The sequence below is a fragment of the Oreochromis aureus genome, linkage group 15 (genome assembly GCF_013358895.1).
Source record: "Oreochromis aureus strain Israel breed Guangdong linkage group 15, ZZ_aureus, whole genome shotgun sequence".
Classification (NCBI taxonomy): Eukaryota; Metazoa; Chordata; class Actinopteri; order Cichliformes; family Cichlidae; genus Oreochromis; species Oreochromis aureus.
Window position 1 is genome coordinate 28012366 of NC_052956.1, and position 14453 is coordinate 28026818.

At 39.2% G+C, this 14453-nt stretch overlaps 1 protein-coding gene across 1 annotated transcript in view; it reads left to right on the top strand.

Annotated features, from left to right (window-relative positions):
- The window catches only part of ptchd4 (patched domain containing 4), a 59319-nt gene that overhangs the window by 29537 nt on the left and 15329 nt on the right, over window positions 1-14453 (top strand). Inside the window, exon 2 of the mRNA XM_031746186.1 lies at window positions 1642-2137. Coding sequence (XP_031602046.1) covers window positions 1642-2137 — 496 coding nt within the window. The remainder of the gene's footprint in view (window positions 1-1641; window positions 2138-14453) is intronic.

The window sequence follows — 14453 nt, forward strand, 5'->3', positions numbered from 1 at the left end:
GGTATAACTTCAGGGAGAGTCAAGGCCAACATAACAAACAAAAACATCCCTGATGTAAAAATAAAATAAACTTACCTAACTCCAAAGAAAACAAAATATACAACCTATAACCATAACCTACCTAACAACATATAAACAGGAGAAAACAGGATGTCAAAACAAAAGGCAGCTCTCCCCTACAAGCAGTCTGAACATGAAAACAAAATGCACATACAAGTCGCAGCGGCATGCAAGCCTGCACAGGTATGGCAACCAAAATGGCCAGAGGGCACAGAAACACAGCTCCACAGGCCTTAAGTAGTGCTCTGCTGATTAACAATTAGCTGGGCTCTGAGCAGCATCCAATCAGGGCAGAGGAGGTGGAGCCTAGACAAAACAAAGAGTTAGTAGGGAGAAGAGACATCCTCCTGGGGGATGTAACAGTCCTCTTATGTGGCTCTCTTTTTTCTCAGAAATAAAATCAAGTAAAAAAAAAAAAAAAAATTCACGTAATTCTTTGTTTTTACATTCATCAGGTCCCAATCAGCCCAAATAGCAAAGAGAAATTAAAAAGGCATGCCAGGAAAGCGTTTGGGTCTTAGGAGGTTAACAGTGAAGTTTAACATCTGAAAAGTAACTTTTGATTCATTTCCTTTATTTTATTTATTTTTTGTGCTTTTTCTTTGATCATTGCACAATCTTACCTTGGGGTGAAAATGCCGAACACCCTCTTCTGAGAAGATTAATAGCTGTATTAAATGTTTTCCACTTTTGAATAATTAAATAAATAAAATAATTAATCTTAATCTCTTGTTATCATTGCCTTTTTCTCTCAGAATTGCTTTTAATGTCTTTTTTAGTTTGCTTGACATCTTCACTGATGTGATAACTTTAACCTACCTCAGGATGCCTTCAGCAACCATTCCTGAAAAGAAAAAAAGTTATAATGCACCACTGGCATTATAACTTTTTTTTTTTGATGTAGACTATGTCAGTAATCGCTAATATAACAGGAACAGGTTTAAGGTACTTGTGGAAACCCCATTACCTAGTGACACATCTTTTTATTTCTCATTTGGAACAGTTTTACCTGGGTGAAGCCAGGAGATTGATGCATATTTTTCATGTTTCTGTTTGCATCAGACCCTTATAGCATATAGCATCATTTGGTCATCCCTTTCCTTTGCTGGGCTGCTCTGCTGTATCTTTTAGCACCTTATACATCAGTAGTTCTGCTAATACTTTCAACTTAATCATGAATGGTTGTGTAACAACAACCAACCTGTTTCTATTATAATCTGACTTCCGTGTGATAGACTAATGCTTACTCACTTTTATTGTTCCAGGAGGCTTATTGAATTCCTCCTGTGCAATTCTTCTTGGACCATTGCATTATCTCCAAGCTCTTGTCACTGTGACGTCTTGTGTGTGCTGTACAATCTGATTAATTAAAAAATTAGTACAGAGCAGCATCAGTCCTGTCCGCTGCTGTGAGGTGGATTCATATTGAAAAGTAAAGGAAACAGAACAAAAATGAAAGCTGGTGTCAAGAACGTATAGTGAGAAGCAGGACATTTGCTTTGAAGTTACTGGACTCCTGTGCCTTCCATGGAATGCTACTTTAATCGCAGCTAATATCTAATACTTCTGAATTCTGTGCAGGATGGCCGTGTGGCCTTTATCGGGCACCAGCTGGGCGGCGTGTCCTTCTCACCCAACAGCCGTGACCAGCAGGTCAAGTTTGCTCGTGCTGTCCAAATCACATACTACCTCCGAAATCACGGACCCGTGGTGCAGGATGCTATTGCAGAGCGCTGGGAGAATGAGTTCTGTGCCCTGGCCAGTCAACTGTCCACAGCCGAGGTCCCCCATGCACCAGACCAGCTCCACATCCAGTCACTCACATCCTTCAGTCTGTGGCGGGACTTCCACCAGACAGGCCTGCTGGCCAAGGGTGAGGTGTTGGTCAGTCTGGTGCTGGTGCTCCTGGCTGCCACCATCTCCAGCTCTATGCGGGACTGCCTAAGGGGGAAACCTTTCCTGGGACTCCTGGGTGTGCTGACCATCTGCATTGCCAATGTGACAGCTGCAGGGATCTTCTTCATATCAGATGGGAAGTTCAACTCTACACTACTGGGGATACCATTCTTTGCAATGGGTGAGTGGCAAATGTGTGTGTGTGTGTGTGTGTGTGTGTGTGTGTGTGTGTGTGTGTGTGTGTGTGTGTGTATACAGTTGTTGGGTAAAAATGCTTATCTTGGGTTCACACTGATAGTGAGTTGATTGTGGTTTGCAAATTGTGATGGGCAACACTGATGCAAATTAATAAGCATGATATGTGTGTGTTTGTCTGAGCTTTATTACCACAACCTTTCTCAAGGCAATCCTATCCTTACTGAACAGAATTTCAGGATGAACTCTATCAAAATCCAAACCAGAATTTACCATGAAGTCACGTCCAAAATCATTTAAATCTAAATTTGAATTCAAAGTTATGTTTAACTCGTGGCACATTTCAGTCATTTGATAGTCTCGATTCACTGCAGGAACTCGTTTTTGTGTTTTTTAAAACTTTTTTGGCTGAATCATGAATGACCAAGTCATCAAAATTAATGAGTTTCTGCTGCAGTGATGTTGTGGGGTTATTTTTAAGTGTGTGAATGATGTTATTGTTTGCAAATGTATACATACCACTGTATACAGTAAAAAAAAAAAAAAGACATTTACTCTTTTCTCTGTAGAGATCACACTGAAGTCCCACCCAAACCAGAGGGCAAAACAAGTCCACTGAAATACTGTAAAGGTGCCTCCTTATCTGCTAGCACAAGACTAATTAACGCCTTAAAGCTTTTGTGTGATGAGACTCACTACCAATAAGTTATCCCCATGAGGTCATCCTTGGTGATGACTCTATCCTATGGGATTATGTCTTTATTTTACAAATTGTGTTCCAGAGTCTTAGCAATGAGACAAAAAAAAAAAATTCTAACTGAAAATCAAAAACATATTTCCTTTTTTTACAATAAAACTACAAAAATAAAACAGTTTGCTAACATACTAGCATGCTGTTAGCTAAGGCCATATACATCTTTCAAATAACAAACTATAGTATAGGATGCCAATGCGGTAAAATGTTGATGCAATGTGAATCTAAGATGTAATATTTTCAAAAAGGCTAAAAACATTTAGTCAGTATTTCATGGTATCACAAGTTACATGATGTAGTGGAGAGTTTTCCCCTCCAGCAGGCTTGTTTGTTTGTTTTTACAGAATTACAAAATATGTAATAAGTGTCATAAGATTTTTCCCCCTTTTCAATCCTTTCAAATTTATTAGAAAAATGGAAAGCAGTACAATACAATGTCAGTATTTTAATCCTTGACATTAACACCTAAAATGCAGGTACTGAACATTGTAAATTAACATAAATATTACTTCAAAAAGTGACCTGAATCACATTGTTTCTTAATGACCAGTCATCAATATAAACCTTAAGCTACAGTCCCACACACCAACACAAATCCCTATCCTTATGAAGACACACATATGATCTTTGTTTTCAAACTTACATAAAAAGTCGACAACACCAAGCAAAGATGAAAACCAGCACAAAGAGACTTCAAAGTGATTGCCACACTGACTCTACTTTAGAAATATGAACAGGTAGAATTAGAGGCTGCAGCCTGACTTCTAATCAGTCTGTTACTTATTGAAGTTCAGAGTCTGGCTGCTGGCTGTTGGGTGTACACTTAGCTTTATCATCACTCTGGATTTTTGGCTAGCTTTGCATTGGCGTGCAGATAACTAAAGAAACTTTGTATTATGTAGGGCCTGGTGGCGCCAGTGTCCGGCAGCCTCGCCTCTGTCAGTGCGCCCCAGGGCAGCTGTGGCTACAATGTAGCTTGCCATTGCCAGTGTGTGAATGTGTGTGTGAATGGGTGAATGACTGAATGTAGTGTAAAGCGCTTTGGGGTCCTTAGGGACTGAGTAAAGCGCTATACAAATGCAGGCCATTTACCATTTACCATGTAACATGATTAATGATATAAATGTAACTGTAAAGTTATTAATGAATTTAGTTCAGTAATGGGTTGCTGTGTTACTGAAAAATGTAGTGTGATTACAATAACTCAACAATGTTTGCCAGTAGAAAAACTGCTGAATCAGCAACATGCTAGCAGTGAGATGTGCATTTATAGGTATTCTTGATGCCAAATTGGTTATCCAGTTTTGGATGATGCGGCAAAGAAGAAAGATTCTTATTGGTTTGTAAAGGTGGGAGGTGGTCTAGATGTGTGAAGACTGGCAAAATAAGAACTGACTAAGAACTAATTTTAAGGTAGTCTTCAAGATTACAAGCTTAATAACATGCGTCACATTCAAACATACATTAAATGCACATTTTCCACATTTTCCTCCATCATATCCCCTCTTTCCTTATCTGTCTCCCTTTCGTTCTTTAAATATACCTTGTCTATTTACTCTACAGTATATCTTTCTTCTCTGTGTATTACTAAGGCCACCAGATCCCCAGAGCTTTGGTACAGCTTGGCTGCATGCCAGCTAACATAAGTTTAAGTAAGACTCAGGAACAAGAGCTGGCTCAGCTCCCTCCTTATGACCTAGAGACAGAGTAGAAGGAGAGGAGAGGAGAGGAGAGGAGATGAAGGGTGTGAAAGAAGCTAAAAAAAAATCAAAGAGGTAAAAAACAATGTGATTTATTGGAAAGAAAAAGCTCCCTTTTTTCTTTCCAATAAATCACATTCTTTTTTTCTCTTTGGTTTTCCTCTTTTACTCTGCAGAAAGGTAGGACAGAGACTGAATATTAGGAGGGAGGTAGAGGAGAGGGGAAGATGAAGAAGAAGAGGCAGGAGGTGGAGACAGAAGAAGGAGAGGACTTGATGAAGTCTGTAATTTCATGTAACAGGACCTCAGAGGTAGCAGATGTCCGCCCTCCTTTAGGGAGGTTCTGACTGAGGCACCCCCTTATCACTATATCAGTGCCACATCAGGACAGACACTGAGAATAGAAACTAATACCAAATCTGTCATGCCAGTGTAGTGCCCCCTGTGGACATATTTCAGTTCAATTCAATTTTATTTATACAGCGTCAAATCAAAACAACAGTATCTTATATTGTAAGGTAGACCCTACAATAATACATACAGAGAAAAACCCAACAATAATATAACCCCTGTGAGTAAGCACTTTGGCGACAGTGGGAAGGAAAAACCTCCACCAGGTTCAGGGAGGGACAGCCATCTGCCGCGACCGGTTGAGGTGAGCGATGGAAGACAAAGATTAATAAAAAGTATCATTCAATGCAGAGAGATCTATTAACACATAGTGAGTGAGAAAGGTGATTGAAGAAGAAATACTTAATGCATTATGGGAATCCCCCAGCAGTCTACACCTATTGCAGCATAACTAAGGGATGATTCAGGGTCACCCGAGCAAACTATATGCTTTAGCAAAAAGGAAAGTTTTAAGCCTAATCTAGTAGAGATAGTGTCCAAACTGGAAGCTGGTTTCACAGAAGAGGGGCCTGGAGTCCCATAATACTTTTAAATATTCTAGGAACAACAAGTAAGCTTGTAGTGCAAGAGCGAAGAGCTCTAATGGGGTGATATGGCACTATAAACTCATTAAGATATCAAAAGAAGAAAACCTTTTTCTTGAATCATCATTAAATTTTAACTTATCCATCTACTCATTTCTATTGGATTTTTGGTTATGTGATGTGCCCAAATAGAAAAGCTTTCAAAATGCATGAGGGAAACTTCATATGAAAAATAAGCATTTATAGTTTCTGAAAATACTTCAGCATTTGGTTAAAACACAACAAAAATTGGAAAAAATAGGGCTTACCATTATGCTATTGAGTTTCTAAGCGACTACTGGGAGGTACCAATCTGAGTTGTTTAACTGTGCCCCCTAGGCACATTAGGGGCTTAATATGAGGGTCCAACTGAAATCAAAATGAGATATCCCCTTATTACAGTCAAAAATATTTGAAGAACCAGAAATCTATGTGATTTACATACAGGATTTACACATATGTTTTGTGGTTACACATGCATCTACAGAGAAACAGTGTGTGGTCCATGTGGTAATAGAGCTCCCAGAAAACTCTCTAATTGTCTGCAAATGACTAAAACTTCTATTTCTACATCTCTTTGTGCTGGTAGAGTGGCCAGATGAAAGCCATTCTTGAGTAAAAGCCAAAATTCTTTTCATCTGTCTGATGGGATGGAAATTGATCTCTGACCTACTATAAAGGCAGAGTGCTATGCATGATGAGGCACCACTCTTCATTGTGAAACGTAGCAGTTACACATAGTAATGCAATTTGGAAACTTATCAGGGCCAGAAAACGCTAAGGTTTGAGAGAATGATGGTTGAGGCAAACGAAAAACTACATAAAGGAATTTAAGGGCACATAATTGATAGTACAAGACGCGTGTAACAAGGGCAGCACTTTCTTTGGAAATGTAATACTGTAACACTGGTAAAATAACATGGTATAAATTAGCACAAAAGGCCCAATGATTATAACGCAAGACTATAAAGACAACAGCTGAATTTCACATAAATGTAGCAGAGAACAAAGTAAATGATTTTTGAAATAGTGTCACAAAGTCCCATCCAATCCAAATAATACAAAAGAGATGTCGCTCCTCTCTAAAGTTGCATTGGCTTGTTAAGTGTAAAGCTGTGTCATGGTTTCTCTTTATCTGCTTCATCAAAGCCTCCCCTCACACTGTAGTAAAACTAATCCATTATTCTCTCTCAAAAGTCTAACTAATGTCATTTGTGGCCTTTGAATCATGTAGCGGAAGCAGATTTGCACAGGGCAGGTACCGTCACATGTCTTTGGACCTTTGTTTAATATGGAGCACCCTCTCCTCTTGTCTCCCTTGTGCCTATCTGCCATGTCATATGCGAGCTGGCCAATTACTGCTGAGTTGAGCTTGTCACTTTCTTCTCTCTCTGGATATGTGATGGCTGTTAGATGTGTAAAAACAGGCAGGAGGAGAGAAAAGAAAGCAGAACAGCACTCATGAAACATACATGCTGGGACGTTGCAGAGGTAGTGCTGGAACTTTTTTCCTTTCTCTTGCTGACAGGTTTATATTAATTCAGTATATTGACCATCCAGACCTGCGTTTTATTTAGTTAACACAACGGGCTGCTATTGTTTGTTCCACTGGTGCATGATGAAGCTCCACAACGCCAGTCTGTATTCATCAGCCTTGTATGAGTCATAATGGAAGTATGTTGGAAGAAAGTGTTTCTTTTAGGTCAACCGACAAATCTCAAAACCAGCGAGACCACTTAAACTACTAAACTCTACTCTAATACTAAAATCCAGATAGCAATGAAGTCTTACTCTGTATACTATGGAGACCAACTGTGAGGTTGGAGTCGGTACTAACTTCAGATGTGAGATCTTTGTTTTTCCTCTTATGGACACAGTGTTTATGTGGGATCTACTTGTTTAACAGTTCCTGGGTAAGTTCAATCAGCATAAGAAGCATCATAGAATGGAATAGAAAGTAGTGGGAGTGAAAGGAGACCTTACATTTAGAATGTTAAACAAGCAAGTGGTTCTTTTGTAGGCACAACAACATAAGCCATGGCTGTCCAAGAAGGTAAGAGGATTACAACCGTGTAGTTTTTTTTTAATAGTTATGCTTTTAATTGTCTGTAGGGTGAGTGGTGCTACCTCTGCTACTGCTCAAACAACATAACCAGTTAATAGTGTTAGCATTTAAAATAATATAACGATACAGTTCCAGTTTAGGAATTACAAGGTGTGACTCAGTAATTATAGACTTTCAAACCTCTTCTGGCATTAACATCAGCACAAAAGCTGTGCTGGTAGCGTCCAGATTTCCTGAAGCTCGTGTAGATTTAGTTTTTACACTCCAAACAGCTGAGATGACTCTTTAAAATTCAGCAATTAAAGATTGTTGCCTGAATTAAACAGAAAGTATTGATTGGTGAGCTTCAGTGCTAATGGGCTGGTGTGATTACCTTCAACAGAACAAGGTTGGCTGCTTGCCGGCTGTTTTCACCGTTGCTGTCTTGACTGAAGTTTTTGACTTAGAAACTGAGGGATAATTCATGTGCTCAAAAGCTATGGACTAATACTATAAAGTCTACCATGCTTTACCTACTTTTTTTACTCTAATTTGTACAAAATTTACAAATTTAACATCCTGTTCTTTTCATTCTGACTTTAAAGTAGCAACTGATCTCATAATCCCAACAGGAAAGTGTTTACTAAGGTCATAGAGCAAGGAAGCTGAAGGGTCATGTTTTCCCTCAACTTTTATACAATCAGAGTAGTCTTCCCCTGCTGGCCACAGGAAATCTGGACGCTACAAGCACAGCTTTTTTTGACGGTTGTAATACAATTCCTCTTACCTTCTTGGACAGCCATGGTTTATGTAGTTGTGCCTACAAAAGAACCACTTGCTTGTTTAACATTCTAAATGTAAGGTCTCCTTTTCACTCCCATGGCTTCACTACCTGGTATCTATGTCCAGTTTCTTTTATGGGTATAATATTAGGATTACCTTGCTAGTTACATTATTTTAACTTGATAAAGAAGTTTTAAAAAGTGTCCACAAATCCATCAGATTATAATTTTAAAGTTTGCTGGTGAGGTTCTTATTTTGTGATCTTAAACTGACAATAAAGAAATTCTAGTTTCTGACCTATAAGGCCCCATGTAAGGAATATCAGTATATTCTGGCTTAGCCTATGGGGAATTGTCTTGTCATATGCAGCCTGTGGTCTTTCAATCTGCCAATAGGTCCATCTGCTTCTTCTCAGAATATGTATATAATAATGGATATAATGCGTTTACCTGAATGGGCGTTTCCCTGAAAGTTACCTGGTTGCCAAACTGGTGATCTGCTTTTGCAAGCTCGTCTAGAGCCCTTGAGTGGGTGAAATACTGGTTATTAAAAACTGTTTTCATGAAAAGTTCTTAACCATGCTCTGTGTCTGCCACATCAATCCAGGCAGGGATGTTCCTGTCAGCGCCACTGCATGATTTACAAGGTGGTTGGAGCTTTCTCTTTCTGGACCTTGATGCTTTTATGGACTGATATTTTCTTATGCTGTGAGGGCAAGATGGATAGTGACACTTAACATTCGCAGCCAGTCACGCGCCATGGCCGTCTCTGCTGATGGTGAAAAGCCCTCTAGGAATTCCTGCCTGTTTCTATAAGTAGGGCTGGATGACTGATGATCGATCTGTGGATGGTATTGCCAAGAGTACCTCTGGGATGGTGGTAGCATGACAGCTTTAGGGTCGTTATTAAAGCCTGCACAAAGGAGTCATAAGCCACTTCTGCACATCAATTAATACTCCTCCATGATGATATGACTTAATGGAAAAATATACTGTTTCTGGGAGAGCGAGCCATTTGGAGTCTATATAATATATTTCTTTATACGTTTCTAGCATAATTGGATCTTGCTTTGGGGAAAAGACATTTCTACTTGGAGTTGTGTGTATTCCTTGTCTTTTCCTCGGATTTATCTTTAATACTTATTCAACAAACATGTTGAATTTTGTTAATTCTGTCACTATGCAAAACAGCTTGAGATGTTTTCAGAGACATTTGTTGTAAGTTAAAATTCGGTTGGAACAGAAAGGACCTAGAAACACACAAACAACACTTGTGTATTTAGCATTCATTACTCACCGTTCCCATGAATGCACCTGGTCAAGAAAATCAGGGAAGCAGGGGAGAGAGATACGAGGTGGCACAGATACATAAGCATGTCAGCTGTGACATGGAAGTGATATGTGCATGTGGAATATCCTTTTATAAACCTGCATGCTCTTCAAACAGATCGGATGCTGCTCATGCTAACGTGTTAGAGTTCAGAGTTGTGCATAAAAGATAGTTTCATCTATTGATTTACCAGTGTGCAGCAAAATGTGATGAGGAATGTGAACTCCCTTTTAACAGGAAGAAACCTCCGGCAGAACCAGGCTCAGGGAGGGGCGGCCATCTGCTGTGACCGGTTGGGGTGAGAGAAGGAAAACAGGATGAAAGACATGCTGTGGAAGGGAGACAGAGGTTAATAAGAGATATGATTCAATGCAGAGAGGTCTATTAACACGTAACATGTATATTTTATATGTCTATGTGTTTGACAGCCTGTATTTGTTGAAGCTAATGAAAGAAGGCACTTCACTATGTGAGTGAGCTCCTTGCATCTGTGTGCATGAATGTCTGCATCTGACCATTTCTTTTATGTTGTGTTTGCATGAAAATAAATACAGTTGAGTAAAAAAAAAAAAAAAAAGTCTCATCCAGGGTTGGAAGCCATTGTCATTTCAGTGTTACACCAGGTAAAAATTCTGTAAAACCCTAACCCTAGATTGATCACCACTTACCTGATGTCAGCATGTTTTCCTAAGAAGACGACTGTGTTGGGTTGTTATTAGATTCTCAAAAGATTTAATGAAGTGACTGTGTATCATTATAACCAGTCTGAGTGATGCAGACACTGCTTGCAAGAAGAAATCCTTTGAATTTTTCTTCACGTTGACTCTTTCAGAAAGGTTTGTGACGTAATCTTTAATAAAACATCACAGCGAGTGTGTGTTTTTGTTGGTGTTGTGCTGTATTGTTAATCTGGTGAAGTGAAAATGATCTTTTGGGATTCATAAATTGAAGAAAGTGCTTTAATGTTTCTAAAAATGTCCGAAGTGATTATTTGTCAGAAACACCCATGTTTGAGTACCATTCCAAAAATAACATAAGAGAAAATCAATCCTATCACTTGCTCATCTTTGATGTGAAGAAATTGGACTTTTTTTTTCCCTCTGTGCATTTTTAATAGATCAACAATCTTATGGCTCTTTGATGCTATATTTAGAACATTAAAAATCGATTACCCCCTACCTTTAAACACACCTGCTTATTGACTTGTATCTTTAAACGTGGCTTTCAACTCCCAACCGTCCTCACTATTCACAGTCAAACAAATGAGAGAGTGGAATAAAGATGGTAATGTTTTGTCCTAATTATACAGTATAGGATTGGAAATATAGGTACAAATATAAGAAAAAACATATACAATGTACCCTGCATCTCACCTTGATAAGTGCTGGAATAGGTTATAGCAGTGTTTCCCAAACTTTTGGAGCACACATTTTCACATTTGAAAAATCACACGGCATACCACCAAACAAAAATGTCCCAAAAAGCATATGGATAATTTTTCCCTGCGCACCGAGCATAGGTTGGTGCGGTTTGTCCCCAGTATACCTTTTTTGCTTTCTTCTCACCACTACTCATGCTAGGGCCTTCATCTGGGTCGGAATTTTCTCCAGGATGCGAATCACACTGTCTGCTTGTTCTTTTCGGATATTTATCTATTGCTATTTCGTGCTCCGTAGTCTCACAGCATGACTATTATGTAATTTCTTCTTCATCTACCTCTGTTTTACTGCCAGTTGGCAACCCATTTAATTAGGGCAGGTAGTTGTACTGCCCTCTAGTGGAAGAGAATGTAATTGTTCTGCTCGTTACTCACGTCGATAGCTTAGAGTACTAATCAGGTGGAACCAAATAATCTTCCATCAGGTGTGCCGTGACACAGTGGTTAGGAAACACTGGGTTACAGCATCCTACTGACTGTGAACTGGATAACTGAAAAAAAAAATGAGTGGATGGAATCAAATGCGACTGGCTTGGTTTGAAACCAAATAATTGTTCAGGAAAACTTTCGCAATTTCAGAGAAACTGCTTTTTTTTTAGAGGAAAACATGTCTCAGGGTGATGAAATACATGTGTATTTGGGGGCAGGAGGTCTGAAAGTAGCCAATCCAAAAGTGTTATTCGTGTCTCCTTATTGCATCCCCGGCAGATGCAGTCCAGCATTCCCACATCATAACATTTTACTGCGTGTACCTATCTCAAGTGTTTTTGTGTTTTTGGTTTTGTTCGTAAAGCCCTAAGATGCCACCCAACAATAAGCACTTACAGGAATTTTTTTGACCACATCAAAGATTTGCAGAACCCTCCAGGAATATTTTCACCTTTATCATTTGAACAGGGTTGAGCTCACATCTAAGTAAAAGAGCATGGGCAACCAGTTGCAATTAGCCAAGCAGATACTGTAGAAGTTAAACTTGGAGAAATTTACCTGTTGCTTGCAAAAAAGCAAAGTGGTGTTTATCACCTAGATATTTATTTGGATGTGAAGATTGTCCCTGGGTTCCCCAGTGTTCATCCTCAGTTTCATTCCGCTCATCCGTTTTTATTGAGTTTGGGTCACTTTTCTATTCTGAGACCTCCTCCTTGTGATATTGGCTCCTCTGTCATCTCCACTTGCGTGACAAGCCAGTACGTTTAACAGTCATCCTGATTGGGAGAATCCACGGTGGGCGGGAGTGGCTGGCATGCTCTCTCAGTATGTGATGGATGTGTTTTGGAAGTGTGTGCCCCAGAAGTTTTAGAGCAGTAATTTAGTGTAATGACTCGGTAGCTTTTTGGTATGGGCCAGAGGAGGAGAGGGCAAATGCAGCCGAGACCTTCATTATAGGAGACCAATGGTCAGACTGTGGGACAATAGGACTGTTATTTTTTACCCTTCCGCCTCCCTTTCTCAGCAGAAAATAGCCTGCTGGACAGCTGGTGACAAACTGCCCTCTTACAATCCATTAAGGATTGTACCTGGAGCCTGGGAGAGGCTTGAGATACAACACCACTCGCCTCTTCATCCTTTCATTCTGAGCTACAGCTTCTCATCTGTTGCCCTCTCTTTATCACTCTCTGATTCCTGACTAACTGCCGTAGTGGTTGGCAGGCAGCACAGGCTGTACCACATTAAACATAAAGGTAAAAGGTGAGTACATGAAAGTGTTCAGAGGGTGTATAGATGTGTTGAAGCCGCTGTCTCAGTGCAAAAGTTGATCATTGTTGTCAGAACAAATTATTAAAGATGATCACAGTACAAATCAGTAATTGTGACCAGAAAATGGCCCGAACGAAACAGACAGTGCTAGAGACAGGAAGGTCATGAGTGTAAGCTTGCCTGACTTCTTTTGGTTCTACAAAAAATAAGATTATGACCTGATTTTCATGATTTGCCTTAATTGAGACAAAAGAAGACGGCAATGCTTTAGTGACCTGAGTGTCACACTAGTACTCAGAATCAAAAATCTACAATATTACACACTTCTCTTTTAAATAGAGCACCGAGACTAGACATTAGAAAATATTGCAGGTACTGCAAACCGCTACATCTGCGCAATGACTGAGGACAAATACACACCCACCTTGAGTTATGCCGGCCAAGGGAGTCATGTTTTCTGTAGGATTTGCGTTTGTGTATGCATGTCATGTTTTCTGTCTATGAACACAATGAATTATGATAACACTTTATAGGAGTGTGGAGTGTAGTATTTTAATCATTCATTAAATTTTGGTTTATATCCACCAAGATCTTCAAGGTCAACTTAATGATTTTTTTATAGAATCGACATAAAGCCTTATAATTTAGAAACTGTGATTCTTACAAGTTTGGTGTGTACTGTGAACATATAGAAAGTATTGTGTGAAGAATTAAAATATGATTTCACTTTTGACCTCTCCTTCAAGGTCAACAGGTTGATCTGAAGGTCAAAGTGATAATACTATATAGAGGAATTTTCAAACTTATTGCCAGTGTTTGTATTGACAACGTATAGACTAATAGGGAATGATAAATGTGGAATGGTTGTCCGTGTTAGCCCTGCGATGGACTGGTGATCTGTCCAGGGTGTACCATGCCTTTCGCCCTGTGGTAGCTGGGATAGGCTCCGGCCCTCCCACGACCCTGATAAGGTTAAGCGGGAGAGAATAGATAGATGGATGGACATTACTTTAAACTGCTGACCTTTTCTTTAAGGTCAAATAAGGTCACATTTTCATAAAATGTGCTATCTTAAAAACTATGATTAAAATTCTGCTGCCATTTAGGAAATTATATTGGTATATGGGGGATTCTAAATATTAGACTATAGTTTGCGTCCAAATATTATGTCACATTTTGAATCTAAGAAAACAAAATGAATATAATCAAAACACAATAGTATTCCTTTAAAACTGCCTGAGTGAGGTGCCTTTATGAGTGCTTCTTGTTGCTGTCTGTTTCCCCATTAAAAAATTGCATCTAGGTAGATATAAACTAACAAGGGATCTAGGATAAACCTCCTTGGTAACCCTACTACCCCAAAGTTGCCATCAGTGACCCCCAAGGGACTTCCTTAACTCTAACCCCAGGCAATCCAAATATTTAAATTTAGATTTTAATACATTGTTTCTTCAAGTGGTTCCAATTAGGAACAGGAAAATAATCATGCTAACTGACTAAAAACAATTCACATTTTTTTCCAAAGACGTCCATTATGCTCTATTTCATAATATAGAATTGTATAGGGAACAGTTGGGGTTAG